This window comes from Mustela nigripes, chromosome 7, assembly GCF_022355385.1.
Source record: "Mustela nigripes isolate SB6536 chromosome 7, MUSNIG.SB6536, whole genome shotgun sequence".
In the NCBI taxonomy this organism is placed as follows: domain Eukaryota; kingdom Metazoa; phylum Chordata; class Mammalia; order Carnivora; family Mustelidae; genus Mustela; species Mustela nigripes.
The window spans coordinates 4269732-4297547 of record NC_081563.1 but is presented as its reverse complement, the minus strand read 5'-3'; the positions used below and the strand labels follow the sequence as shown (position 1 = coordinate 4297547).

Sequence of the window (27816 nt, the reverse complement as noted above, 5' to 3'; positions counted from 1 at the left end):
TAACCAAGTGACCCCATGTGATTGACACTCCTTCCTCAAACACACACACACGCACACACACACACAGCAACAGCTGAAACTCCCTTCATGGAACAAGCATTTAATAGATCCCTACTGTATGTCCCACCGTAGTAGGAGTTGGTGATACAAACATAAACACCTCCTATTAATAATGTTCATTTCCCAAATTCCTAGATAAAATGGAGTCCAATTGTCAGAGCCTCTCAAAATTTATTCTCCCTCACATTTTGAGCCTTTCATAAAAGTTGCGATAAGTGGAACTTCCCAAGGAGTGGAAACAGACTATGCCCCGCAGGGTCCTTCGAGTGTGGTGGGGAACACAGTTATTTACATTCTGTATGGATTTTCTAAGTCAGGGACAAAAATAAGTTAATAGAACAAACAAAACTATGTATTTAAAAAGACCCAAATAATTGCCTGGGGGACCAAGTGAATGACTTCTGAGTTTCCCATATGGAGAATTGTGCCCCATTTTCCTTCATGTTAACCAGAGCCCTGCATAGCCACGCATCAGTGTCCCAGGTAGCGTGAACCAGATGCAGGCAGGAAAGTGGTCGGACCCCATCTGAGTCGTGAATCCAGGAAAGAGAACATTTGGGTGGGTGATGCTTTGCTGTTTGGGAGTTAGAGGAGGCGGGCATTCCTGACAGGACGGTCATCCCCATCACTGCTAGGACTCATTCATGGCTTCAGATCTTACCACTCTCCTGTGCAATTGACTTGACCCTCCCCATTTATCCTTAGAAAGATACTGTGAGGTATTGTTACCTGCGTTTTCAAGTGAGGAAACGGATGCCCCAAGTGGTCATGCGCCCAGATCAGAGCACGTCTGGGACTTGTTTCTGACCACTAGAGGCCGTACCCTGGAGTGGGGAAGGACTGTTTCGGGGAGAGGGGGCTTCAGCAACAGAAGCTTCTGGACCCCACCTGGGCAATCCTTCTCATTTTGTTCTTGTCTGTCTTCCCTGATTGGCCTCGTCAGGGCAGGACAGTCTACATGTAGGCCATGCTCCCTGTTATGGACTAAGTTGTGTCCCCAGAAAAGATGTTGGAGTCCCGGCCCCCAAGACCTGTGAATGTGAAATGAGGCCTTTGAAGATGATCACGTTAAGATGAGGTCATCATGGACTAGGGTGGGCCCAGGTACAATGACTGGTGTCCTCATAAAGAGGGACTTTGTACACAGACATGCACACAGAGATGACACGAGGTGAGGATGAGAGAGATTGGGATGATGCATCTATAAGGCAAGGGACATGAAGGATTGCCAGCCAACCAGGAGAAGCCGAGGAGAGGCCGGGAACAGATTGTTCCTCGCGGTCCTCACCCACAACACTGCTGGCACTTTCGTCTTGGACTTCCAGCCTCGAAACCATGAGAGAATAAATTTCTGTTGCTGGAGGACCCCAGTCTTGACAGCCTTGGACCAAACTCCTGCTTGATGGATTGACCGCTCCTTCGAACACTCTTGCCCTGTGTTTGCTTAGCTGATACCTACTCATCGGCAAGACCCAGGTCACACACCGGGTCCTCTCAGCAGCCTCCTCTGACCGGCCCCCTCGGCTGAGTGCTGTGCAAGTGCCCACCAGAGCACCTGCCACACCTTATTCCCCTCACTGTTTGGCAGATCTGCGTCCCCTCCAGACCAGGAGCTCCCAGTGACTAGGAATAGTGTCTTTGTGGTCAGCCATGAGTCACGGGCTAACAAAACACACCTCCTCTGATCTGCACCTTATGATTCTAAGGATGGTTTTGAACATGCAACCATAGGACCAGGAGCAGGTGCCTGTTCCTAGCCTGCAGCTTCCTGCTAATGAATAAGGTATATATTCTCCCATGAAGTCTAAACGAAGGAATGAAAAGGAAGGTGAGTTATCAGAATCACTAGGAAAGCAAACAGCATCAGTGTCTGCTCTTCCTTCCCCCAGTAGTAAAAGGATGCCCACTGGTCGTCATGACGCGCCCATCAACTCTGATAGGGTTGTAAGTACTTGTCTTGGACTGGGAGGCAGCCAGGGTAGAGATGCTTTCCGATGCCATGATACCAGGCTGGCACCACAAGGAGAGGAGGACACATGCCCCTTCCCCAGCCACTCAGATCCATCTGGCACCAAGAGTTGAGAACACTCCCAGCAGAGGAAACCTCAGAACAGACACGTGTTTGTGCCAGTGATGGGAGATCCCTCTCCCACGGCCCCTTCCGCTCCCGTCTCCTCCAATCATCAACCATCTCCTCCAGGCGTCAACCAAGAACATGCAAAAGATGGAGCCAGACAGGATTTACGAAAGTAACCTGTATTCCAGCCAAAATCTCTTTTAAAAAGAAATCCCTTCTAAAGGGGCACAAACTACATAAGACACAATACATTTAAAATATGTATTGAAATTACAAATCAAACTTCTCCATGAGATTCCAAAGTACAAAACACAACATTAAAAGGCATTCAAACAGTTCTTTTATACATCACAGTGTTAGTGGCACGGAGTGGACTGACGTTTCAAAAAACACAAACCGAACTTTTGTGTTTTACCACCGCTCGTCAAATACGTACTGTATACATGTGCGTGACCCGTTCATGCATAGGTTTATACAAGGTTAAAATACACCCATGGTAAAGTGAGCAAAGACTGAAGGAAAGGCTGGGCGTGTGGCAGGCGCCTTGCCCTCGCCGAGGGCTCCCGGAAGTGTGGAAGACAGGAGTACACAGACCAGAGGAAGGACGGAGCTCTCCTGGGACTGATGCTTTAGCAACTATATCTGAGTGCAGGCCCTTCTTTCCATTTGGCTATTTTGGCAACACCAGCCAGAATCTCTTCATGTCATGTATTTTCAAAAGGGCTTAGAGTAATTAGAAGGAACAAACAAGCTTTGGTATTTTTTTAAAGAGACCTTCATGAAGCTTTATACATGCAAAATGCTTTCCCTTGATGATTTTACTGTGATTTACATATATATATTTAAATTTATATACAGGGGTATTTATTAATAAATGAAAATCTGAGAAATATACAAAAGCCCTCCCTGGTTCTTTCCAACCCACTAAGTTTTAAAGACCACCAAGGGAAAAATGTCCTCTTCGAATTGGTTAAATAACTATTAACTCTGCAATATAGACGAAAAAGATAGACTCATCTTGGAGTAAGTTTTGCGTAGCTGAGACTCCCTTTCTCTGTGGGCCCTGTGTTCTAATCAGGAATCGGCCTGGTTCCTAAACTGGTTTTATGAAATAGTATGTCGTAAAGAGACTTTGTCCCCCTTTTAAAAGGGTATAACAAGTGATTTCCCCAGTTTCTGGCAACTCCTGGAGAGGGAGGAAGAACGAATCTGGACAGTGGCTCGCGCAATTGAAGGATTTGATTATGGTCAGACCTGGAGCCAGTCTCTGCTGCATGACCATCCGTGGGGCCTCCTCCTCTGAGGGCACTGGCCTCCGGCGACCAATGCAAAGCTCAAGGGCCGGGCTTCACAGTGCACAGACAGCCGGACCGAGAGACCAGGCACGTCCACTGAGACGGCATGATGGCTCAGAGGGACACAGAGGACCTAAGGTCAGCCGCCCCTCCAGCGACCCCAACCAGACACCAGTCGAGTCAGCCATGGTCTAACGTCTTCGCTCGCCTCCAGGATTCCAAGGCCTCCAAAGGAATAAACATGCATGTGCTTCCAGAAGGCCAGCATGAAACCGTCCGTGAAAGCGAATGCAATTTTCAACTAAGACAAGCTCTGCCATGGGACAGTCCCCCTACGAAGCATAGACAGCCCCCCCGCCCCGCCCAAGTTTCCCCTGGGAGCGATGGTAAGGTTAAAATCTAAGACGCAGGCCTGCATCCCCATGAACGATGGGACGGAGTTCCCTACCGAAATCGAAGCAGTCAGCAGGGGAAATCCAAGTTCACGTAAGACTGCAATGCAGTCCTGCTGGCATCTTCCTAAGAGTGGACGAGTCTAGTTGTGTGACTATGAAAGCAAAGCAAGCGGACGGAAGCACGGTTGGTGCAAAGACTCAGAGCAGGCAGGCGTGACTGGCTGCGGCCGGCCCCATCTCTGTGGTCCCCTCCTGGCTTGAAACATGCGTTTGGGAAACGTGTCGGAGGGGAAGGCACGAGGACGGCTGAGGCTACGGAGGAGTGTGATTTGCTTGTGGGCTTCTCCAGGCTACACGGAAGGCCCGATCCACTGGGACATCTGAGCTCCAGCCCAGGGAACGCCTCCTTTCCAAAGGGTCGGGTTCTCCCCCCCCAAGGAGAGGGGTGCTGCTACGGGCGGACTCGGGGACCGCGCAGTGGGAGGCAGCAAGCACAGGAAAGAACGGTGGCCCGGGATGGGGCGGGGCTGGCCCGTGGACACTGGAAACCGAGCCACAAGCCTGCTGCTGTCTTTGATAGGCATTTGGAAGGGTCTGGCTACACAAGTGCATCTGTGGGTCCCAGTCTCGGCCGCCAACTCGATCCTAGGACTCCTGGAGCACCACTGTCTCCAGAAAGCCATCTACCACCAGACCCTGTTGCAACACTTGGAGCTGCAGAGAATCACTACCCAGGCTCCGCTGAAAAGATGATCTTCTGTGCGTTCTTGTTTCGTCACTGAATTAAAAATTCAACCGTGGTCGTAAGGAGAATGTTCTGAATGTGATTTCGACACGGACTAGTTTCCTACCGGCTTCAGGTCATAAAGATAATAAACACCACAAGCGGAGAGTGAAGGGATACTGTGTCTTCTCATCTATCAAACGTTAAGAAATAAGGTAGATGCTTCTGTACAGGGAAGCAAACCGGGACCCGAGGCCCACACACAAACATAGAAGTCAAACACGCCCGGAAAACCACTGCATTTTATGAGCAACGAGCAAACTGGTCTGATTCTGTTTCCATTTCTCTCCTTTGTGGAATGTCTAGGAAGTTTTAAAAAGCGCCACTATAATAAATCTGCATTTGCCTATTAGTTCTGAAGTCCCAAGTTCAATGCAGTCAGTTTGTTCCTTAAAAGTGCAGGTGGCTTTGAACATCCTATTCAAGCCCGCTCTCTCTAAAGAAGACGATTTCTCCACCTTTTAAACATCGACGCCTACAGCATGCGTCTTACTGACCCGCCCATCCCGCTGCTGGGGGAACAGTCACCCCCAGCCCGGGAGGGGCTGAACGGGAAGATCTCCTAATCGAAATAAGTGAAATGGAAGGTTTTTTCCAGTGGGGCAAATGGTTAGCAACAGGGCTTGGAGCTGGGTCAGACACAGATTTCTCCAAAGTAACTTAGTCATTTGAAAAAACTGAAAATTAGGAAGCTTCTCCCCCGGCTCCCAGGAGTCCTCCAGTCTTGCCAGGAAGCCCTACTGGTGAGGACCAATAGCACTGCCCTCCTCTCGCTGTCGACACGAGGAGGCGGAGGCGAGCAGCCAAACCACCGTGACTCCCAGCAGAGCAAGTCCCGAGTAAAGCACTTGGTTTCCAAAGACATTAAAAAGTATTTGCTCATACCTGGATGAGAAGAGAGAAGCCCCGAGAGAGAGAGAGGGAGAGATAGAGAGAGAGAAAACAAGAACAAAAAAGGAAAATGTAATGATGAAGACACTCCTCTTAAACACGCTGGTATTTTCTAAGAAACACAACAACAGAGGAACCCACGTTTACAACAGTACACCACTTGTCGTGTTCGAAACGTCGTTACAAGTTTCAAGAAAAACACAAAGAGCGCGTAAGGCTTTCTAAATCTCCTGAAAAGTGGCCGAGCCAGAAAAGTCGTTTAACGATATCTTCCTAAAATGCACATTTCCAGAAAGGCATAGGATGGTGTAGATGCACCTTGTTGATTTTCCACTACTCAGTTGGAAGAAGGAAAAACAAAAACAAACAAATAAAAAAAAGAACACCTTCTAAAAAAGGATTTTACTAAATGCCATTAGTAATAAAAACAGTTGTCATAAACAGAGTGCTTTTCTCAAGTCAGAATTATCGGATTCCGTCTGAAGTGAGTTGCAATCCTCAAAAGAATTCTTCTCCCAGCAACATGGCACCATCTTGACGCCAAGGAGGAGACGGACGCCAATTGCACGAGAGGGTCTCTTAAGCAACCATCAGACACTCCTAGTCTATCCCCACTGGGAGAAAACCGCCCGGTGTGCTCCGTGCAGCACCTCCCTTGTCAAGTCGGCAGAGACGGATTGTGGTGACGTGCCCTCCCCACGCCAGCCTGCCTTCCCCACACCCGGGTGACTGCCCCCAGGGCCTCAGCAGAAGTTCTGACATTAGTCCCTGAAATCACGGCATCCAGCGTGACACTGTGAAGCTCAATGGGGCACATAAGGCAAGAAAGATGTTTAGTGAGAGGGGACGGTGGGGCGGGGTGGGGGAGAGCCACGCTTCCCAGAGGCAGGGTCTTGATCCAGCATCGCGCCTTCCTCTAGGTGGGTAATGGGTCGTCGTCACCTTTACTGCACTTGCACTTGCAGCAGAGTACAAATGGAGTGGCCAAGAGCAGGAAAGGCGAGGCCACCAATAGCAGGAGCCCAAATCCAGCAAATATGCCCACGACCTGCAAGAAGGAAACACAGGAGCAGAGGGTAAGGTGGTTCGTCTGCAAGTTCCACAACCAAAGCACAAGCCACACAACCGCCCACCCACCCATCCTCTACCCATCCACCATCCCTTTATGTGCCTCTCTGGCCACCCGTCTACCCATCTATCCGTTCCTCCATCATCCATCATCCATCCGTCCATGAACCCATCATCCAGCCATCCCTCACCTGCTATTCATCTGCCCACACATCCGTGCACCCAACCACACAGCTAGCTATCCACTCAACCACCCACCCATCCACTCAACAACCCATGCATCACCCATCGCGCATCATCCTTCCATCCATCATCTACCCACCCACCCCACCCATCCATCCATCCAACCATATCTCACCCATCCATCCACCCACCCATCCATCCACCCATCCACCCATCCATCCATCCATCCAACCGTATCCCACCCATCCATCCATCCATCCATCCATCCATCCAACCATATCTCACCCATCCATCCACCCACCCACCCATCCATCCATCCATCCATCCAACCGTATCTCACCCATCCATCCATCCATCCATCCACACATGCATCCATTGCCCATCCCCCATCATCCTCCTATCCAGCCATCTACCCACCCCTCTCCATTCCTCTACCCATCCGTATCATCTGTCCCGTCAAGCTCCCATCCATTCCTCGACACCCCCACCCAGCCGTATCCCCCGTCCATCCTGCCTTCTACCCACACGTCATCCCCACGTCATCCACCCCGTCCTCCTCATACAACCATACGCCCCCCACCTACCACCTACCTATCGTGTATCCATCAGTCACCATTCACCTACCCGCCCATCCACCAATACTGCCTCCCCTTACTGCCTGCCCCTCACTCCTCCTGCCCTTTCTTTTTCTTCCTTTCCCTCTCCTCCCCCCTCCTTCTATCTAAGCACCCAGACCACTACCTATTTATAGATCTACTTAGCCAACAAGCCTCCCCTGAGCCAGACACTGTGCTGGGTATTACAAATACAGAAACACATCAGACCATGGATCCTAGAGGAGCACCCAGTTCACTGGAAAGACACTGAGATTTAACTGATTGCCAATACACTGCCATCACGTTCCAGGTATAAAGGGAGCCCAAGGGTCAGACATTTGCTAAGAGGATGGAGGACTGAGATTACGAAGAGGAAGGGGTAGCTGATGAACCAGAAAGACTAGGATCGGACGTTCCAGATGGGAGAACAGGAAAGACCCAGGTGCAGCGTATCAGGGAGGAAGCAGACCCATGACACTTCCAGAGTTTGAACCCAGGACTACTTTCAAAACTGTTACAAGTTCTGGCTTTGTTTTATAATGCATGCTTACGCCGAGGGATGAGTAAATGTAGACATGTTGTCAAGGAAGTCGGGCAGTGTAGCTGGTCAAAAGAGCCAGGTGTTTCCTCTTTGAAAGCCTTTGGCCAGGGCGGCAAACCCCCCAGGCGGAGGGCAGCCCCAAGGGCCATCTGAGGGCAGAGTCAGACCGCCACCTAGTGTTCACAATGATATATATACACGACCACCCAGGCACGCCGTTCTAAGCCAGACTCCCCTGTTAGTGCCTCATCATTCTCAAAGACAAAATAAACCATCGAGGTACAGGATCTCTAAGGGCCATTATCGGCTCTGAAGCTGGATACCAGGCCAGGGCACCCAGATGTGTGGAAGAGAGGACACCTTCGCTTAGACCTCCGCCTGGAAACTGTCCTGCAGGCACCACATGCTTCTGCAACCGCGTGGCTCACGCAAGGAGCCTGGCTCTCCCGCCTGCGGACTCCGTCCGTCCGTGGAGGTAATGTCGACGGTGGGTTACGGGATGTGAAATCAGGTCAGGCTTTGTTAAAATCACGTGCACGCCAATACTTCAGAAGAGATGAAAACGCCAGCAAGGGGTTATTTCGAGGGCGCTCACACCATCCCTACCACTTGGAGCGCATAGTCAGTCCCAAAGAAGCCAGGGACTCCTCGTGGCCACAAACATACCAATATCCTTGACCAAATGCTCCCATTCTTGGGAAATAACACGCCTTCATTTTCACCCTCTCTTGCCTCTTACTCTGCCTGCCGTTTCGTAAGCAAGGACACCGATCTCTTGCCAACTGGTGGCAGGAAGGAGCAGATGTTGCCAGAAGGAAAACAGCCAGAGGTAAGGGATGACATAGGGAGCAAATGTCGCAAAGCAAAACCAGCCAGTCAGTGAGTGTGTTACAAACGTGCATCAGGCGCTGGGTCCGTCGCTGCAGGAGACACGGGGGCCCGGGGGTCCAGGCTCCGCGGGCGTCACCGCAGCGCAGCACTGCTTGTGCTGGCGATCTCGGGGAGTCCACGGCCTGGCAGGGCTTCTCTGACCGCGCGCGGCCCCCTGAGTCTCCCACCGTAAACGCATCATGGATGTTCAAGAGATGAGCCGGCTGCGGGGAAACCGGTAGGCTCGGAGTCACCTCCCCCGGAGAGTTCTACAAACCACACTCCGGTGCTGGGGGACAAGACGCCAAAATCAAAGACATGTGAGGTGAATGCGCAGAACGTCTTTAATTCACTGGTGCCGGGCACATGCCCCCAGCATCAGTGCCTGCCCAGCACGGGCTAGATGCGGCAGAGTCTGGGTGACAGGGGAGAGGGACCCAGGGCTGTGTCCGCTCACATGGCTCTTCCTAGTTCCCCCTGCAGGGACAGCACGGATACAGCCTGAAAGAGCCACCGCGGGAGTATTTGCACCACGCGGCGCTGCAGACTGGGGTGTCCCCTGCCTGGGAGCCAGCAGTTAAATACCCACCATGGCACTGCTGGGGTGTGCGCTTGAGGTGAGGGATTCCGGGAGGTACGACAGCCGGCAGTGAGCCGAGCCTACGCCGATGTCCACCAGGGGACAGCGCCACCTCTCTCCTGCCTGCCTTCGGTCATAGCACCTCTTTCCTCTGCTGGTGAATACTTTTTGCTCTGAACTCCTTAGGCTCCTCTCTGTTCTCTGCACGAACGGGTTCTGCTGCGAGGGCCGGAAGACACCAGTTGTGACAAAGGGGTGAAAACTCCCCAGACACAGATTTGAGATGCAGAAAACAGGTGCTGGGAAGCTCGGGGGCTTCTCTGGGGAGGCCGCAGCTCCAAGCGGCGTGAGCCAGGTGCAGATGTGCTGAGGCGGCCTGAAGAGAGAGTCTCAGACAGTCTGGCTGAGCAGAGCGAACACAGATAACCGGACGAGTGCAGGCAGGACACCGGGGTGGAGTCCGGCAGAGCCAAACCAGGGAGCGCAGGGTCACCGCTCGGAAGCTGACCGTTTGTCATGTTGAGACACTAGGGAGCAGGTGAGTTCCAGGGGCTTTATGGCGGATGCCCCACAGGAAGGAAGACGGAGCCCGGAGACCCTTCCGGGACTCCCAGCAGGCCAGCCAGGTGGAAGGGGGGAAGATGATGGGGAGGAGAGACTCGGACCAGAAGACAGTTCAGAAAGCAAAGTCAGCAAGACGCGAAGGGATCCAAGAATGCTGCGCTCAGTTTTGGCCAGAGGGGACAAAGTTAATGTGACCTCGGTAATGAGAGAAGAACCGTGAGTTCCACTCAGATGTTCTGAGCGAGAGCGACGGACGGATCCCCACGTGAAGATATCTATGAGGCAGTCGGTATGCCCATGGGTCTTGAGCTCGGGGAGGAGCCAGCAGATTTCAGGACCATCAGCACACAGATGCTCATACGAGGGACTGCCTCCCAGGGAGGGAGCACAGATTGCAGAAAACAACTGAGTTAAGCCATCCCACCATCTGTGTGCAGAAGAGAAGGCCATCTAGAAAGCTCTCATCAACTCAGGCCACCAGAACCAAGCACCACAGACATCTGTCTTTTCACCATCCTTGGGGGCACGAGGTCTGAGGCCGAGCCGCACCCTCTGCACTGGTCTGTGCCTCATCTTCTCAGAAGGGCACCGGTCACGCTGGATCAGGCCCACCCAGCAGCTCCCCAGTCACATCATCCCCTTTCCGAGGGACCCACTTCCAGATACAGTTACGCTCAGAGGCACTGGGGCTTTGGGCTATAAGACGTGAATTCTGGGGGTGAGGGGGCTAATTTAGCCCCTAACAAAGGAGGTCCCCGGGAGGAGTATCTGTGTACGTGTGTATGTATATGTATATGTATATGTGCTGCCAAAGTGAGCTCAGGATTACAGGAGAGTCAGGAAAAGCTGAGCATCCGGGAAGCCCCCAGGTGGGGTGGAGTGGGATTGGGGGCTGACACAGGTATCACAGGGAGGGACGCAGGGACTGACGGCACCCCTCTCCGGGAGACTTGGATCCCATGCGCTGGTTCTTGGGGGCCCCCAACGGGCTGCCCGCACCCTCTAGACCGACCTGTCCTCAACTCCCTCTACTCCTCTCCAGGCTCCCGAGGGCTCTGGGGCACCCACATTCCAACTCTGCACCACGAGTGCTCTGGGGACCCAGACAGTGAGGTACCTGCAAGATGGGCCATGAGGGCCACGGGGCAGACGGCCGGCCTCGGCCGTGCAAACCACTGCATTTCCAAGAGGGTGGGACAGTGGTGCTGCCTGAGGGGAAGCGGGAAAGGGAGCAAGGCCGGGAGTGGGGTTTAGGGCACACAAAGGAGCCACACTGGCTGCAGGGGCGTGAGCCCGGGAGGAACTGGGGGGTCTGGGTCACGCAGGCTTCTTGTCTGAGTGACAAGGAGGCTGGAGAGGCACGTCCCCAAATGGGCAGCACGTGGAGGAGGAGGGGACCTCAAGGGAAAATCCAGTCCCACTCACACACGTTCTGTCGCCCACACGGGGAGAGCTAGTGGCAGCTGGGAGCCAAGGGGGCTATGCGGCCACAGGAGGGACCGGGAGTGCACCAGGAGAGCTCCCCCATCACTGGGGTCACAAGGGCTGGTCCCACCTCCCCATAAACAGAATAAGAAGCCATCGGTGACCCCTCCGTCACAGTCCACTCCGTGTCCTCATCTCACCGGCACAAAGTCTGCGGCCCGAAAGCAACGCAGCTGTCTCGAGATCTGCTGCAGACTGAAGGCACGGGGCACCCTGGGTTAGGACAAGAGACAGTGCCTGTGCCCGTCCCACGGAGCTCTGTGAGACATACTCTCGGGCGGGATCCCCGCACGTGCCGTCCAGGATGGGCTGCCTGGGGCACGCTCCCGCCCTTCAGCCTGGCCCCGCGGGTGCTCGTGGACACAGGTCCGGGCACGGGTGTGCGTCCAGAGCCTGGTTATCCGCTGGAGCCCTTAAATGCCATCCTTTGGCTAAAAGGGAGCCCCCCCCTTCATTGCGTGGGAAGAGGCCCGAGGGTTCCCTGCTCAGGAGCGAAGGAAGAGCCAGTGTGGAGCAGACCCTCGCCCACGGGGTAACGGAGTCCTCTGGGAGGACACGGATCTAGGGCGGAGGTCATGGACTTCCACCCCTGACGCTGGATGCCGACGCTGGATGCCCACGCCGGACCCCGGGCCAGCACCAGAGACAGCGACCGTGGCTAAGAGACGGTGTCTAAGGGACGGGAGAGGGGCAGAGGACGCGCAGACAAGTGAGCATCTCCTGCCCCCATCGAGCACTCTGTGCGGGGTCAGGGGACGGCAAGCTGGACAGCCCTCGCACCTGCCGCCAGAGCCTCCCAGACCTCCCTGCGACGGCTGCCTCCTGATCGCAAGACCACGTGTCCACAGAGACCCTGTGACACCGGATAAACGAAGTGACGTCACTCGGGCAGAATGGAATTGTGCGAAACTTTTACGTGACAGACCCTTCTGCTCACGGCAGGACACCTTGTGAGAAAACTCACGGCGGGGCTCTAGGTAGAATGTACTTGGCACGTGATACTTTTAGTCCCACGAAAATACGGGGAGCAGCCTACAAGGATCAGGAGAACTCACGCTAAAATTCTCCAAAAAAATCTCCTAAAACAATGTTGTCTAACTTTGCATCTAAAATTGGGAAAGCAAAGGCACAGGGACTTTGTAACGTCAACAAATGACACAGAGTGACCGATCACCACCCCTAGAAATGGGGAGTCACTGTGGGGCAGTTGCCGGAGGAGAACCCAACAGCCCTGCCGGGCGCCTCAGCAACTCCACCACGTGGGCCGTAGAGACGGTGATTCAGGCACTTCTGGGGCCTCTGCCCCGAGACCTGCTCTTCCAACCCCTCCCTGGGCAGCCCCACCCGCCTCAAGCAGCCACACAGGGGCGGTGAGCCCGAGGGCAGATGCGGGCTGGCCTCTCATCCCATCTCTGACTGCTCTGCTTCACCCCTGCTCTGTCCCCTCAGACCATCACCCCATGGCTCTACCCCCAACCCTCCCTGCCCCCCCTGCCTGTCTCCCCCCCTGCCTGACTGACTGTCCCCCCTCTGCCTGACTGTCCCTTCTCTGTCTGACTCCCCCCTCTGCCCCATCCCCCACTCCCACAGCCAGCTCCTCCTCGTCACTGGGAAAACTACCCCAAGGAAACCTCATTTACAATGGCATCAGGGGGTCAGCAGGTAGACCTCAGCTGTCCTCAGGGTCAGACCCAACAGGGACCCACGTGGGGATAGTACTTTAGCGACTCCTTTGCTTCCTCAGCAGGAGGAAGGACAGTTTCCTCCTCCCCACGTCCCCCAGGAGCAGCCCAACCACGGAGAGATGCTCACAGCTCCGCCAGGGAGAAGCCACGACATCTGGGGCTCACAGCTTGTTCCAAAGGACTTCTGATGTCCGTGGCAGCCTTCCCTGCGGCCGCCTTTCTTCTATCAAAGGGACTCGCTCTCCTCTGCTCTCCAGACCTGCCTAGGGTTTGGCTGTAGCTCGCTCGTCCCAAGTGGCATTCCTATGCTATTGCCCAGTACAGCCGTTTTTGCCAGGAGAGCCGCTGGGAATTTTACTCTTAGGGCTAGCGTCACTCAGCACTCCGCCGTGGGCACCACCTCCTACGGCCCTTCCCGGCCAGGCCCTCCTAACCCATCTCCTCTCCCGCTGACTCCTGGCACCTGTTATTCCTGTCCCTGCACGGAACGTGGGTCCCGCAAGACAGGGACACACCGGTCTTATCCCCTGGAGTATTGCCAGCCCTAGAAGAGGGTTGGCGTGCGGGAGGAAATCGATGCGAGTTCCAAGTGTGAAGGAACACGAAGGCACAGGCCCTGCGGAAACCCCGCCGGCTGCCTAGACTCTCCCGGGGAGGGGCTTTTTCCATTCTCTCTGTCCCCCTTTCCTGGGACTACCTTGCTTACCCCAAGGCCACTAGAGAAAGATCCGCATTAAGGGCCACGCAAGGATTAAGCCACCAGAGGCTCACCATCAAAGCCGTGGGTCAGGTGCGGGGAAGCTAGTCTGTCCTTAAGGAGCTCTCACGTGCTAAACACAATGCATACTTACTGCCACTTCGGGCCAGGGCTACCCTGGGGGTACCCTGCACACCTAACCCTTCGGGACCCTTAGGGCTATGGTAAGCATGATCTTAGACCAAGAAAGTGAGGTGCGACCCAGGCCGACCAGCTCTGCTTTTCCATACAGCGTGTCTCCAAGCCCCTGGCGCACCGGGTCTCTCTCCCGGAGATCAAAGTTCCAGGTGAGTCACCTCCTACCTGTGTCCGATGCCAGATGACTGACGCCCTGGAATGGCCCAGCTTATTCCGGCACGGTCCTTTATCGTAATGGATCAGGAGGAAATCATCCTGTGAAGACAAGAGAGAGAGAGAGAGAGAGAGCAGGGCTGATGGCAGGTTCCTCTCCGAACAGTGAGCGAGTCCTGCCAGGGCCGAGTTTCTTTCTTTAGTTCCAAAGCGAGTCAGGGTCTGAGAGGGAGTGGGTGGCTGAGGAAGGACACCCACGGTGCTGGGCGGCCAGTGGGATCTCAGTCCTCAGGGTCCCGGTCCCGGGAGCATCCCCAGAGGGAGGCGGCTGTGGGCACTAGAGGAAGCCCTGCCCCAGATTTCCGCCTCCTGCTTTTGCAGACAGATAATCTCTGGGAAGCCTGGCTTATGAACAAGTAGGTCACAGGCTCCTGCTAGCTCAGGAGCGGCTCGGGGGCCCTGGCTGCGTTTGATTCCACGGGAGCAAGTCGGCTTCACATCTTCCTGCCGCCTGCCCGCAGGATCACCCCTGGATTAGAGGATTCCCTTGATCTCTGGCTCGTCCCCCTCCATTACCGAGGGGCTTGTCACCGGTGAAGTGCCTTTCCTTTCTGCTCAGACCACGAAAGCGGACTCATTACTCAGCACAACTGGGTCGGCAACCACCTGCCGCCTACGGGCCCTCCGATGGTCTGAAGTGAGTTCTGACTCACCGAGACATCCTGTTCCTGCTGCTCCCCACGCCCCCGAGCTCTCTCCTCCCATCCAACCTCCGGTCGCCCCCAGGCTCTACGAGTTGGGCCCCCAGCTGAGGACAAGCGTGAACTACGTGCCTGCCTCTGTGCGTGGCACCCCAGCCCTGAGCACGCCCCCGCTGAGCCAGCGGGAACGGGGTTCTCTACCCAAACCCTCCGCTCCCCGCCCTCTGAACAGGGCGGGGAGCGGAGGGTTTAACAGACATTTTCTCTCCCGTTTAACAGACAAAGACACAGCTCCATAAACAGTACCCAGAGGGGCTGACGGCTGTTTACTCACTCAGCCAACGGTGTAAACAGACAGCCTCATCCTGAAAAAGGAATAAATAAGCGACCAGGACCCATGTTACTGAGGGCGGGGAAGTCACTCTTCCCAGAGTCCTGGGCTGCCGCGCATTCAGCCTAGAGTCTGGCCCTTAAAATCAGCCTGGCTTGAACCAGACTGGGGGACCGCGTTCAGCGAACCTGGCTCCCCTCTGGAGAACGGCGCCGGCCTGGAGTCTGTGGACCGTCGAGGGCCTCCTCCTCCTGGTGCCAGGCTGCACCGTGTGCATCACAGAGCACTGGTCTCTCTGGGGTCGCAGTGGGAAGCCTTGTGGGAGGCTGGAAGGCCCAGCCTGCCACCACCTGCCTCCCAGCCCTTCCCTGAGTCTCTTGCACGGTGGGAGGAAGCCCGGGCGTAAATGAAGAGGAAGCCTCTTCCAGCCCGAGCTTCAGTGTCTCTGCAACAATTTTTGACATCTGTCCACTGTGGACCTTGCTTCCTTAAATTTCTAATTAAGATTTTATTTACTTATTTATTTATCTGTCTATCTAGAGAGCATGTATGTTAGGGGGAGGGGCAGACAGAGAGGGAGGCTCTCCAAGAGACGCCCCGCTAAGCGCAGAGCCCAACAGTTGAGCTCTATCCTGAGATCACGGCCTTGAGTGGAAGCCAAGAGTCAGTCGCTTAACCGAGCCCAGCTGAGCCACCCAGGCGCCCCTCGAATTCTCGGTTCCGCTTTCCCTTCTGCTGACATCATCGTACGCTGAGATTAGCTCATTCTCCGTGCCTGGGTCTTGCGCTCCCAGACTGCCTATCACAAAGTTTCGCACCGTAGGCGAACAGAGAGCTTCTGAATTCGTTTTCTGAAACAAACTGGAAATGTGTCCGGGCGACCCCAGCTCCTCCTGATCGGGGCGCTGCTGCTCCGAGTCCCGGGCTGAACAGAAGCGCATTCACACGGTACCCTCCACTCTACGATGCTTTTTACAAAATATAAATGATTTCCTCGTGACTTGAAGTATATTGGCAAAGGCCTTGGGCAGAACAGCCCCCGGGACCTGCCAGGAATCCAAGTGTATTTCTGTACGGAGACAGTTTGTCCTGACTACTGTTCAGGGAGGTCTCATGAAGCCCCTGGCTGGAAACAGAAACAATGCAATGCAGCAGAAAGCTGCCATCACAGAGATCTTCAAAGATAAAAATAAATCCCCTCGGGCCTTTTGAGTCAAACTCTGGCCGGCGCTAGTCTAACCCCAAACTGTGGTATTTTTCGGAGACTGAAAGATGAAAGAGTGGATGCGGGTTCATTCCTCACTCCTCCGGTGCCTTTGGGAAAGGCTGTTAAATCTTCCTGGGTTCCCCATGGGAAAGGAAATACCTCCCACTCTCACAGAAAGAACGCACGCATCAAATACGATGGGTGCGCAGAGCCAATCGCACAGGGTGGGCACTGAACAATTACCCCCACAAAGATGATCTAGGTACTCCCCGAAAAGACAGAAGAAAGAAAGAAAGTGCGAGTGTCCCTTGCTGGGAGGGCATCCCAGAGGGGATGCGGGGGAGCGCTACGGGCGGGCCGTTGAGGACCCTGGACAGGCACAGACCTGGGAATGAGGCACATGCTGGGAGGAAGCAGCTGCACAGGATCTAGACCCCCCCCCCCAAGTCGAGTGGACAGGCACAAGCAAAAGACAAGTGACAGGCGTTCCTGTGTTAGAAGCCCTGCCTGCCTCCAGCCAGGCGTTCGCACTTGTCTTAAATCACGGTGATGGCCCTGGGTGAACCGCTCCACAGAAGACTCCCTTTCTCTGAGAATCTGCGTTCTAAGGCCACAGGGTCATTTCTCAGCAGCTCTTTGTTTACAAACAGGAAGCACTTGGCCTTGAGGATGGATGACTTTCACGGTGGAAAAGGGCAAGGCGGTGCCTGAGTCCTTAGTTCAGGCAGAGTAGGGATGGCAGGGCTTCAGAACTCAGACAGACAGACAGACAGGGTGCTTCTCCAGGGACCAGAGCAGGGTCGACAGCCTTGTGTTCCGTGAAGACCACTCCCGTTCCTGTAGCTTCATTAACGCAGGGCAGTGATCACGCCCGAAACTATACCTCCTGCTCTGTCAGCCTGTTTCCAATACTTTCCCCAAAGTCTTTTCAAGGAGACTGGGCAACACAGAGTAAAATGGACATTTCCTTCCACTCCCCTTTAGGAAAAGTCATAAGGAGTGGCAAATCACAGACCAGACACTAGATGATACATCCTAACTTAAAAATCAATTTTCCCCATAAAATTGGAACATGGTATGATACAAAACTATATATATAATGTAGAGAAAGACCATATATACACACATATATTATCTCATATATATACTGTATACATATGTAGTACACAGATCTGAAAACTTCAAGGCCCTAAGGACTTCAGAGTGCTTGAGACAGGCTCCTAGATGTCTCTTCCCACCACACAAGGTCACAGAACACACTTGCTTGGATCTAAGATAAAGAAGGTTAATCTTGCCAAACTGATTTCTTAAACTTGACCTTGGATAAGATAATGAAGCCTCCAGGATAGCAAAAGGGTATTATCTTCCCAAGATTTGTTGAATGGTTCAACAAATGGTTCTACTGTCGCTTTAGTAATTTATAGTTAATAAAGGAAAAACAGACTTCTCAAAACAAACCAACCCCAAAGAAGCAATCTAGCTGACACCTTTAAAGGTGGCCTTCAGGTTACAGACCTGCTTGGAGACTCCATCTCAAACAGGCATTGACTTTCTTCCTGATAATCTGTAGGCCCATCCTGAAGACAACAGGCCAAGTTTCAAAGTTACTCCACTTGACCCACTATTAGGAACACTTCTTCCTTCACCTTGGCAGCCCTGAGACGCTGGCCCCTTCTTGGCCCTCAGGAGCTAAGCGGACTGCTCTGATGTGGGCCCTAGGAGGGACACTTCTCCTGAAAAGTGCTTTGATGGCACAGAGGGAGGGAAGCAGGGGTAGGCTGTGGACAATTCCTAAAAAGGTAAAGCAGGGATCTGCGGCAACCCTCCTTTATTTCAGTTAGGTCTTAATGGCTTAATACTATTTTTGGAAGAACTGGACAGAGTTGTCCTGCTGTACAGGACAGACATATATAAATACATAGGACACATGACTTGATGTGCTTTGACAGTCACTAAGCACAGTCATTTAACAGATGACTATCTCTGCTACTTAACTGTGGTTTAAAAAACCTAGGTACAGGGGCACTTGGGTGGTGCAGTCGGTTAAGCGTCTGACTCTAGGTTTTGCCTCAGGTCATGATCTCAGGGTCCTGAGACGGAGCCTGGTGCCGGGTTCACAGGGAGCATGGAGCCTGCTTAAGATTCTTTCTCCCTCTCCCTCTGCCCCTCCCCACAGCATGCACTCTCTCTTTTTACACTAAATAAGTAAATCTTAAAACAAAAACAAAAACCTAGGTACAAATAAACTCTTGTAAAACTAAAGTCCGAATGTCATCACTTTGGTAAAATGCCCATTTCCCTCAGCGGGCTGAGGAAGGAGACTATGGAACTGAAAAGAAGTGTTCTCTGCATCTGGCCTTGAAACTCCAGAAAAACAAACAAACAAACAAAAAACCAACCAACCAACCAACCAAACAAACAAACAAACAAAAACAAACCAGATGCTTCAAGAGGGGAGAGCCAGGCACTCCCAGCAGGAAGTGCAGAGATCCTGGGGTACAGAAGCACTCAGCACAGGGCACAGTTGCCAGGAGGTGGCCATATGAGGCCGGGAACTTCCCCTCTGCCAGATGGCTCAGAGTGTGAGTTTTTCTGTCGTGAAGGTGACAGGTCAGCAGAGTAGCTGTGTCCCCACCACCCCAGTTCCCTGTCCCGTGCCTCTGTTACCCTTCCCAACGCACTGACAGCCCCTGCTGTGCTCCCTGCGGTGCGCTACACATTTGCACCCCCCCAGACTCCTAGGTTGAAGCCAAGCCCCGCCCCCTGCCGTCCTGTACCCTGGGATGCTATCTAAAGTGGGATCTTTGGGAGGTGATTAGGCTCAAATGAGGTAATGAGGTGGGCAGACACCCCATGACGGGATTAGTGCCCTTGTACAATGAGACACCCATCTCTCTCTCTGCCACATGAAAGTGGCCATCTGTAAACCAAGAGAAAGCTTCTCTTGTCTCTCTGGGCACTGGGTCAGATGCCAAGAACCGAATCTGCTCGGATCCTAATCTTGGGCTACCCAGCGTTGGAGCATGAGCAATAAATGTCCTGTTTCAGCTCCCAGTCTCTGGCGTTCTGTGACAGCAGGCGGAGCCAAGACCGTCCCCACAGACCAAACCTGCGGCCCGAAGACCCCATCCACCTGGGCTGAATGCCAAACCCAAGCTGATCTTCTGTTTCACGGAACTCCTCCTACCACGCACTGATGAATCCGTATTTCCATAAGCACAGAGAAACACCCGACGGCCTTACTTCTGTTCCAGACGCACTCCCGAAGCTCTTTAGGAAATGGCTGGTGTGTTCCCCCCTCCCGGGCCGAAGCTGTACTCACGTCCAGAGACTCGAGGCAGTACCAGCAGAAGGCGTGTTTGCAGTTCTTACACATCATCTGGGCGCACCCCTCGTCCCGCTCGATGTAGACCTTGCACTTGGGGCAGCGTTTGATGGGTGCGTCGTCCTCCTCCAGTTTGAAAGCAGAGCTGCAGGGGGAAAGTCCATCAGTGGGAGGCTCAGCAGGGCTGGGTGGGGTGGGGGGTGCTGTCAGGATCAGCGAGGCTGCAACCATTAGTGTGACTAGAGGGGGCCCAGGTGACTTCTAATTAAATGTTATAAAATGAAACTAAGACTCCGTAAAACATTTACCGAAAAAACATGTGGATCAGCCAGTTGGATTTAAAAGCAATTATCAGTATGTACTTAGGTTTAGATGTGTGCAGACAAAAGAAATTATGGCAGAGGTTTATAAAGAAGGTGTCTGCGTCATGGGATGATGGTCAAATTTTATGTCTTTATTCATGTATTTGTCTAATTTCCAAAGGATCGATGAGAATTTTTACGTACTTTGCTATTATCAGGAAAAAATTAAGAAATGTTAAAAATCCGTGCTCATCGATGAGTTAGATCTACTGGGCCTGTCTTTACAGAGTCACTTTCCTGAGAAGTCTGGTGAGGTCTGCAGTGGTTGGCGTGACGGGCTATAAGCCCGGGGTCTCACGGCTGGCGTGACACAGACTGGCTGTAACAGCCGCACCGGGCCTCGGGCCTCTCAGTGTGGGCATGCTGGAACAACACATAGGACAGGAACACACTGTCGCATCGAGCACGGGTGAACTTGGCCATAAACGGCATCAATCATTCTATGTTGCTAGTAAAGAGAGGACAGAGACATTTTGGTGTGACCCCAGAAGAATGTTCATCCCATGCCATTAAATTTAAAGAGAAAGCTAAAAAAAGTGCATGGAAACATCTGGAAGAAAAAGTGGTCAGCTGCTACAAGCAGTTATCACCGACTGTGGGAACGCATTTGTTGTATTATTTGAACTCACTGCATCAGTCCAACATCTGCAGGAGAAAAATGATCTCCCATTGGAATGAGCAGCCTTCTAGAACATAATGCCTTCTGGAGTATATGCTCACGGACAGGGAGCGGATTCTGGCATTTTGGAGTACATTCTGGAGGAAGGACCTTCCACAAGCATCAGAGTAAACATAACGATTCAAATCGTTTGCCTATAGTATAAGCTATCGGATAATTAGGAGGGGTTCCTCCTCAGTGAGGTGTGGGATCCCACTGAATGTGGTTGTGTGCTGGTCACTAGCAGCTGGTGACCAGTGGGGACATCCCCAAAGGCGGCAGCGTGTCCTCACAGTGAGGAGCACGGGGTCTAGAGACAGTTCCTGACCATGTGGCTCGGGTATCAGCAGCGTGAGTGTGTCCCCTGCTCTAGGCGAGGCTATCGGCCTCCACCTCGGGGTGCAGTGGGGCCGGATAGGGTTTCTGTGCACGTGGTACACACACCCAGAGCTCGGCGGGCAGGCAGTGGGCACTCAGTACGCGACAGCTCTTATTCTAGTCCCCCTGAAAGGTAACAGTCTCTCCTGCTCTGATTCTTGTCCAATATGAAACACACAGCTACCAGGCTGCACAGGACGGGCTCAAACTGAGCCAGGGCAGTCACACTCAAGGGCCTCTAGTGGGCCCAGGGAACACAGTCAGCTCTGCGCAAACACAAGCTGTGCACTCTGGATTGCTGCAACGTGCCCAACAGTCATGGGCACCAAACCCAGAGACCGAGGCTGCCTATCGGGTTAGATAACACTGCTTCGGTCTGAAAGCCAGTTGTGACCCTAACGTAATGGAACTAATTTCCTCATGTGAGTCATAAGCTCATTTGGAGGGAAATTGCAGGAACGGGGACAACGTTATCAGCGGAGAATGAAGACCATGTCTCAGGGAAACTTCTAAATGGGAACAGTTGAAATGCGTAAGTTCTGGTGTGGCGCGGGTGCCTAGAAATTCACGTGGTATGGATGATGGTTTCCAAACACCTCCAGGCACCTGAATTACATTTCAAATTATTATTAACAACCGTTACTATTATAAACTCAAATTTATGAAAGTAGATTAGGGCATCTTCGACCGCTTCCCGCCATCAGCCCAGGGCAGACACACCGCAGTCATCGGCGCTGGTCAGGTGCTGGACGGGAACATGCGCTGAGGGAAGAAAGAACGTAACGCAACCCTACTGCATGGAAAAGGAGGAAGCGGTTCATTCTAGTATCCGAGCGCCGGCTGGATGCCCAGATCTGGGGTGACAAAGTCCCCGCAAGCCCAGGCCGTGAGGTGGGGAGCTCAGCTTAGTGGGAGAATCAGCTACACACGCAGGTGAGCTCCAGCAGAAGGTGCCTGGCGTTCCGATCAATACAGTATCTGGTGGGGGCACACAGGTGCGGTCAGCAGCCCTGCCCTGGGAATGGGGTAGCTTGATGAAGGAGGGATGTGAGCCCATCTTCGCCCGCGGTGAGGGGTCTCCAGGGAAAGAGGGGGTTGGGGGGCACGCAGGCACAGGTACAAACGTGCTGACCCGGGAGAGGAAGGATGGGCCGAGAGGTTCTCCGTGCAGGTGCAGCTGTGGGCAGTGGGGCAGCGGCAGCAGGGGGGGAGAGGAAAAAGGGAGCAGCTGGTGACCACACCTTTGGGTGGCCAGTGGGAGCCCCTCGATCAAGAACACAGCCTCAACAGGCACAGGGCCAACACCATCTTGGGGAACCATCTGTGCTACAGACTTCACAGGCCATCAATTGCTGAATATTACCAACTGCTTATGACTCATCCGACTTAATTTCAGGGTACATACACTGATGCTGCCCTGTCTCTCTGGGCTTCGGCCTCAGGGTCTGACCAGGGGACAAGAGGGGGGAGATGCAGTCTGTTTCCCCGCCCTCGCCCATCTTCCCGTCGGCCCGCTCTGCTAGGGAAGTGCAGCCCCTCGCTCCCAGACACCTGGAAACCTATTTTTGGCAATCCCTTTGGTATCCGCAACCGCTGACCACCTACCCTTGTCACTGTGCCCCCTGTCTCAGATCACCGTACACACGGGGGGGTCTTGGACAACTTTAGGTACCATAGGACTTCAAACTCCTCATGGTAAGAAACTGTCTCTACGTTTGTCCTTCCAGACAGGCTGTGTGTGTCTGCTTCCTGGGCAGACAGTGCTGGCTTACTGTGCCACTGCTTCGCATGGTACCTGACACATAGTCAGTTCTCAGAAATAATCAACCCACTCGCCCACCCACCCAGGTTTATTAAACGAGGCTCAAGAGGAAGAGACTGATCCAGAAGCAGTCACATCTTCTGAAGCCCCATTCAAGGACACGTGGCTTCCTTCCCTTCCTTCTCCCCAGCCCTCTGCCCAGGCCTCCCACTGTAACTGGGCAGAGGGTACCTGGTCTCTCCGGGAAGGAAGGTGATCGGCATGGTCTCCGGGCAGCCTTGGCCAGGGTGCCAGCTGGCTTTGCAGGCAGAGCAGAATTCCATGGCACAGGCTTTGCACTGCACCAGCTGTGGGCTCTGCAGGCCCATGTCCTGGAGTTGGCACACAGCTTGGCAGGTGGACGCCGGGCACCAAGTCCGACAGGGGTCCAGGAGCACTTCTGGCACAGGGAGACAAAAATGGGCAAGTCAACATCTGCACACGGAGGCTCTCGGGGGTGTTCGGACTGAGGGAACACAGTAGCGTGTGGCTTCACATTTTTAATAGGGAGGGAATGTCCAGACCCTGCAGTCTTTCCATGTCCCTCATGACCCGGTGCCTGTCTGGCTCTTGGTCCACCCCTCCAGATGCTTCCCACTTCCAATCACTCCCAAAACACACCCAGAGGCCTTTAGTAATGCTGCTGGCTGTGGCTGCTGGGTAGCACCCCCCCCCCCCACCACCACCACACACCAATGGTTGGTCTGGGTTCTCTCTGAGTGCCCACAGGCCACGGTCCACTTCCTGGTCCACCTCCCCAGGGTGCAGCTTCCTGAAGTCAGGCCTATGTCTTTGGTTTTGTGGCCTCACAACCTGGCCCAGGGCAAGGTGTGCAGGGGTCCTTGGGCAACATTTGGTAAGGAGCACAGAAAGACAGGGGGGAAGGAACATGGCCAAATTCTTCTCATCAAAGGGCTCATTTGCCTAAGGCTGTCCCTTCTCCCAAATTTAAATCTAAGCCATGAACTACTGTGTGAATGGCCAGGTTGCCTCTCCCACTGGAGACCAAGATGTTAAGAAGCCCCATTACAGTGACAGATTTTATTCTGAAAAGCAGGAGACCCTCCTGTTTCCACTCCCGCTCGGGCCCGAGCTACCCTTCCTCGCGAACCTGGGTGATTGCTTCATTCCCAGCCTGTCGGGGTAACGCCGAGTCCTCGGGGAGGGGCAGTGGCAGGGAAGACCTGACAGGAAACCACACAGAACGCTGAGGCTCCGCCAAAAACCTACCACAGGCCGGAGGGCTATTTTCAAAGGCCTTCAAGTAGGCCACTGGTTTCTAAGCTTTCCAGCCACAGCTCTGGGGAAGTAACCGGAGACCACTGGGTTCTGCCAGGGAAACTTGGAAGGCAATGAAAGGACTTGGGAGCTTCCTGGCCGTGTGACTGACCGACAGCCAGGGGTGGGTTAAGTTCACCTGCATCGCGGACAGGACGTGCGCACACTGGGACCTACAGCCGCTTGGGGGCGGGACGGGGCTGGAAGTGCGCCCAGACTTCACCTACACGGGCTGCCACAGGACACGCGTAGGTGTGCCACGTTCCCCAATTAAACGAGAAGCCGGATTCAGGCCTCTAGGAATAAGCTGTGTCAGGTACAACCCTGAAAACGGTCTTCTATTCCAGGAATGAGCAAACATTCTCTGCAAAGGAGCAGACAGTGAGTATATTTTAGTCTTCGAGAGTCGTGTGGTCTGTCTCCAATGACTCCGCTCTGCTACTGTAGCCAAAAGCAGCCATGCTGATCCGCAAATGGCTGTTCCAATAAAACTTTATTTAGAACGCCAGGCTGTGGGCCGGGCCACTCTGGGCCTCTGGTCATGGCTGGCCCACTCCCGCTCTAACCTAACTCCTCCCCTGACCTGTTATTTGGAAGGGAGAATTAATCAATGGCAGGAAACTATCCAGTTGGTAAGTCTAGGGAGGATATAGTAGAACCTGCTAATATGAAGGGACTCTGGAATCCAGGAAAAGGTGCTACTTTTTAGCTAGATTCTGGGGTCCCCTATGAGCAGAGCACCTGCAGAAGGGCCAAGCAGGTCACGTAGCACACGAACCTCCCCAGGGCACGTGGGGAGAGCGCCGGCGCCTGCTCTGCTCTTCCCACCGGGACCCTGTGGTTCGCGCTGGTCCGGCTGGGGGCGTCAGTGAGCCTGCTGCCCTCCCACACCCTGCGGGTTCTCTCCCCGCCTCTGCTGTGAGGGGTCCGGAGGCGTCTGGGCCGGCTGCGGGCCCTCACACACCTCGCGGCCGTGCCCAACCTCCCAGTTACTCTCCTCACACGCAAACGCAGCTGCGCAGCGGCCTCATCGTCAGAGACCCAGTTACCCAGCGGAGCAGAGGCCAAGGAGACCTAGTGAAGGTTTCCATGGTAATGGCTTCAGTTGCGGGACTTTTGTCCTCACGGAGCTGTGACAGGAACTGCCTGTTCCTGGGGGGGAGATTCCCTATCGGAGAAGGAAAGGGCTGAGTCTGTCCCCGCCTGCCGAAGGCAAACACCCTTCCCGTGCCGCCAGGACCCCTCAAACCCCCGAATACAGCCGCGGGGCTCTTCTCGTGGGCTGGCACCCACGCTCCCATCACCGGGCCGAGTTCCGCCAGCCGGTGTACAAGACAGGAATCGGTCAGGAAGAAAATCCACACCGGGAAAAGAGAGCTCTTCTTTGGGGGAAGCATGTCAGTACTGACATCTAAGGCTATGGATCACATATATATTAATATACATGGGGCGTACCTCACGTATATACGATCTCTCTGATACACCGTATCTAATGTTTTACACACACATGTCTGTGTACAGCACAGGCTTTCAAGCAAGGCCAGTGGCCTACTTTCTTGCATAGCAGAAGAAAATACTCTCAGCTCCCATCTCCCAGAGACACATTAACCCTAGATAAAGGAAGCAGGTCCCCAGTAGCTCTGCTTATAAAAAAGCCCAAGACTTTTTTAAAAAGGCACTTTTCTTTTTAAACATGGTGCTCCTGGAGAAGCATGCAAGAGAGTCAGGGTTCCGGCTTCTACCAAGCGCCTGTCCAGGCTCGCGCTCCAGCCACACCCCTGCAGCAGCACATCCGTCCGGTGGAGAGTCCTTGGCCCGGGTCAGGTCTGCCTACTGATGGATCAGCTCAGCAAGTGGGTTCATCTGTCTGCGCTTTACTCTGGCAGAAAGCACCAACGCCACACAGGACAAGACCTGACTTCAGCATTCATCCGACCTGTTGTCCCAAGGATAAAGAACCTAGGAGGTCACAGATACTGCCCCTGGATGGCAAGGACTTCAGGAGCGAGGAACGGGGGAGAGAAACACCTGCCTTCTGACTCCGTGGCTTAGCCAGAAGCACGGGTGTAGCACAGTGGGGCGTGCAGGGGGCCAGCCCCCTGCAGTGGCGGCCCCCATGGGCCTCTGGAGTCTCCGACATGGAAAAGTGGGCAGTCAGAAAGAAAAACAAGCCCACAGTCTCCTTGGCAAAGACCCCAACTGGAGGAGTGGCAGAGGAGATGAAAATCAAGCTTGCGATGCCTGAAGCTAACGCGACATTGTGTCAGCTACTTCCACTTTAATGAAAGATCACGGCCGGAATGTGAGAGGAGACGTTCTAAGACACAACAGAGACAATGCTTACCACTTAGACTGATTAGGAAGGAGGTGCTGTCAGAGGACCGGGGAGCTGGGTCCTCCTCCTGGACGCCCTCCCTGAATGCATTTCAAAACGACAAAGGAGGCCGGAAGCTCCCCATCTGATCGTACCTCGAAACGTGTTCACCGCCGTACTAGCTAGAAGCAATTGCTTCACATGAGCTCCAACATTTTAACATTTCACTCAGACAGGTCTTGGGCCACAGTAAGTCTGAGTTCATTGTGTGTTTTCACGTAACGCTACCAAAATGTTCTCAAGTAATAATAGCCTTGAGAGATTTGGTTAACATAAGTCAACTTGGCTTCCTTTTTATGCAAGGTTAAAAAAAAAAAAAAATCCTTGGCTTATCCAAAGCACTTGAAATCACAAAGTATTTGAAAGTACAAAGTTGAAATTATTAGGTAGGAAAGTTTACCCAGCTGCATTTTTACATGAAATTCAAGGTCAGAGAAAGTTAATTTTCTTAAAAGCCAAAGAACTACCAGTTTCTGTCAAGATTCTCTCTGGAAAATATTTTCAGACAAGACTGAAAATTTCAGAAATCCAAATTAATCAATTGTATAGCCCCACACGCTGACTTCTATATCGCATGGTGTTACATTTAAACTATAAACCCAAACAAAATGATATATACCATTTAAATAAACAAGCTCTTGAAAACAATTTCAATGCCATCAGAATCCTGTTTGATTAAAAAAATATATATTTAACTTGGCCTCCCACTGCCTTTTCTTTTTCCCCCCAGAAGTAAGCCCCAAGAGGCAATGCAACTACCTTTAACATTTCGTAAAGAAAGAAAGAGCTCTCCACACTTGGCTAAGCTAGTAAGCACTGGATCCTTTCCTCTGCTCTACTCTGCTTTCTTCCCATCTCGAGTGTTTTCCTGTAAACACGCAGCCCAGGACTGCCTCTCAGTAATGCGCATCTGATGCAGAGGAGGCTCTCTCTGTACAGAGCAGGAAGAGGGGAGAGCACTCTTGAACAATTATAGTGTGAGCTGAAAAGGTCAGAGTTGGATGCACAGTAAAATCGTGCATGAGAAGCATCATCTAAATGTGTCTGTTACTCTGCTTCTTTTCTGGTGCGCCCAAGGTCCAGGACACATGAGAATGAAGCCAAACGGAAGGCACAGACTCTTTAGAACATCATTTTATGACGTTGGCACACTGCAGTGAGCCAAGCCAAAGGCCAGTCCTGGACATCCAACACATTTCAATGCTTGGCAAGGCCACCGTGGAAATAATGTCATCTCCACTCTGCACGTGCCACACGGTGCTCCTGGGAAACCCTGAGG

The 27816-nt window shown here is 53.3% G+C and overlaps 1 protein-coding gene across 2 annotated transcripts in view; it reads right to left on the bottom strand.

The window, feature by feature from the left end:
• Window positions 1-2384: 2384 nt before the first annotated feature.
• Window positions 2385-27816, bottom strand: part of RNF144A (ring finger protein 144A) — a 107127-nt gene continuing 81695 nt past the window's right edge. For both annotated transcript variants that reach the window (XM_059405102.1, XM_059405103.1), the window contains 4 exons: window positions 23078-23285; window positions 19684-19831; window positions 14135-14224; window positions 2385-6550 (listed from right to left, as the gene is read on the bottom strand). In XM_059405102.1, coding sequence (XP_059261085.1) covers window positions 6419-6550; window positions 14135-14224; window positions 19684-19831; window positions 23078-23285 — 578 coding nt within the window. In that variant the 3' untranslated portion in view covers window positions 2385-6418. The remainder of the gene's footprint in view (window positions 6551-14134; window positions 14225-19683; window positions 19832-23077; window positions 23286-27816) is intronic.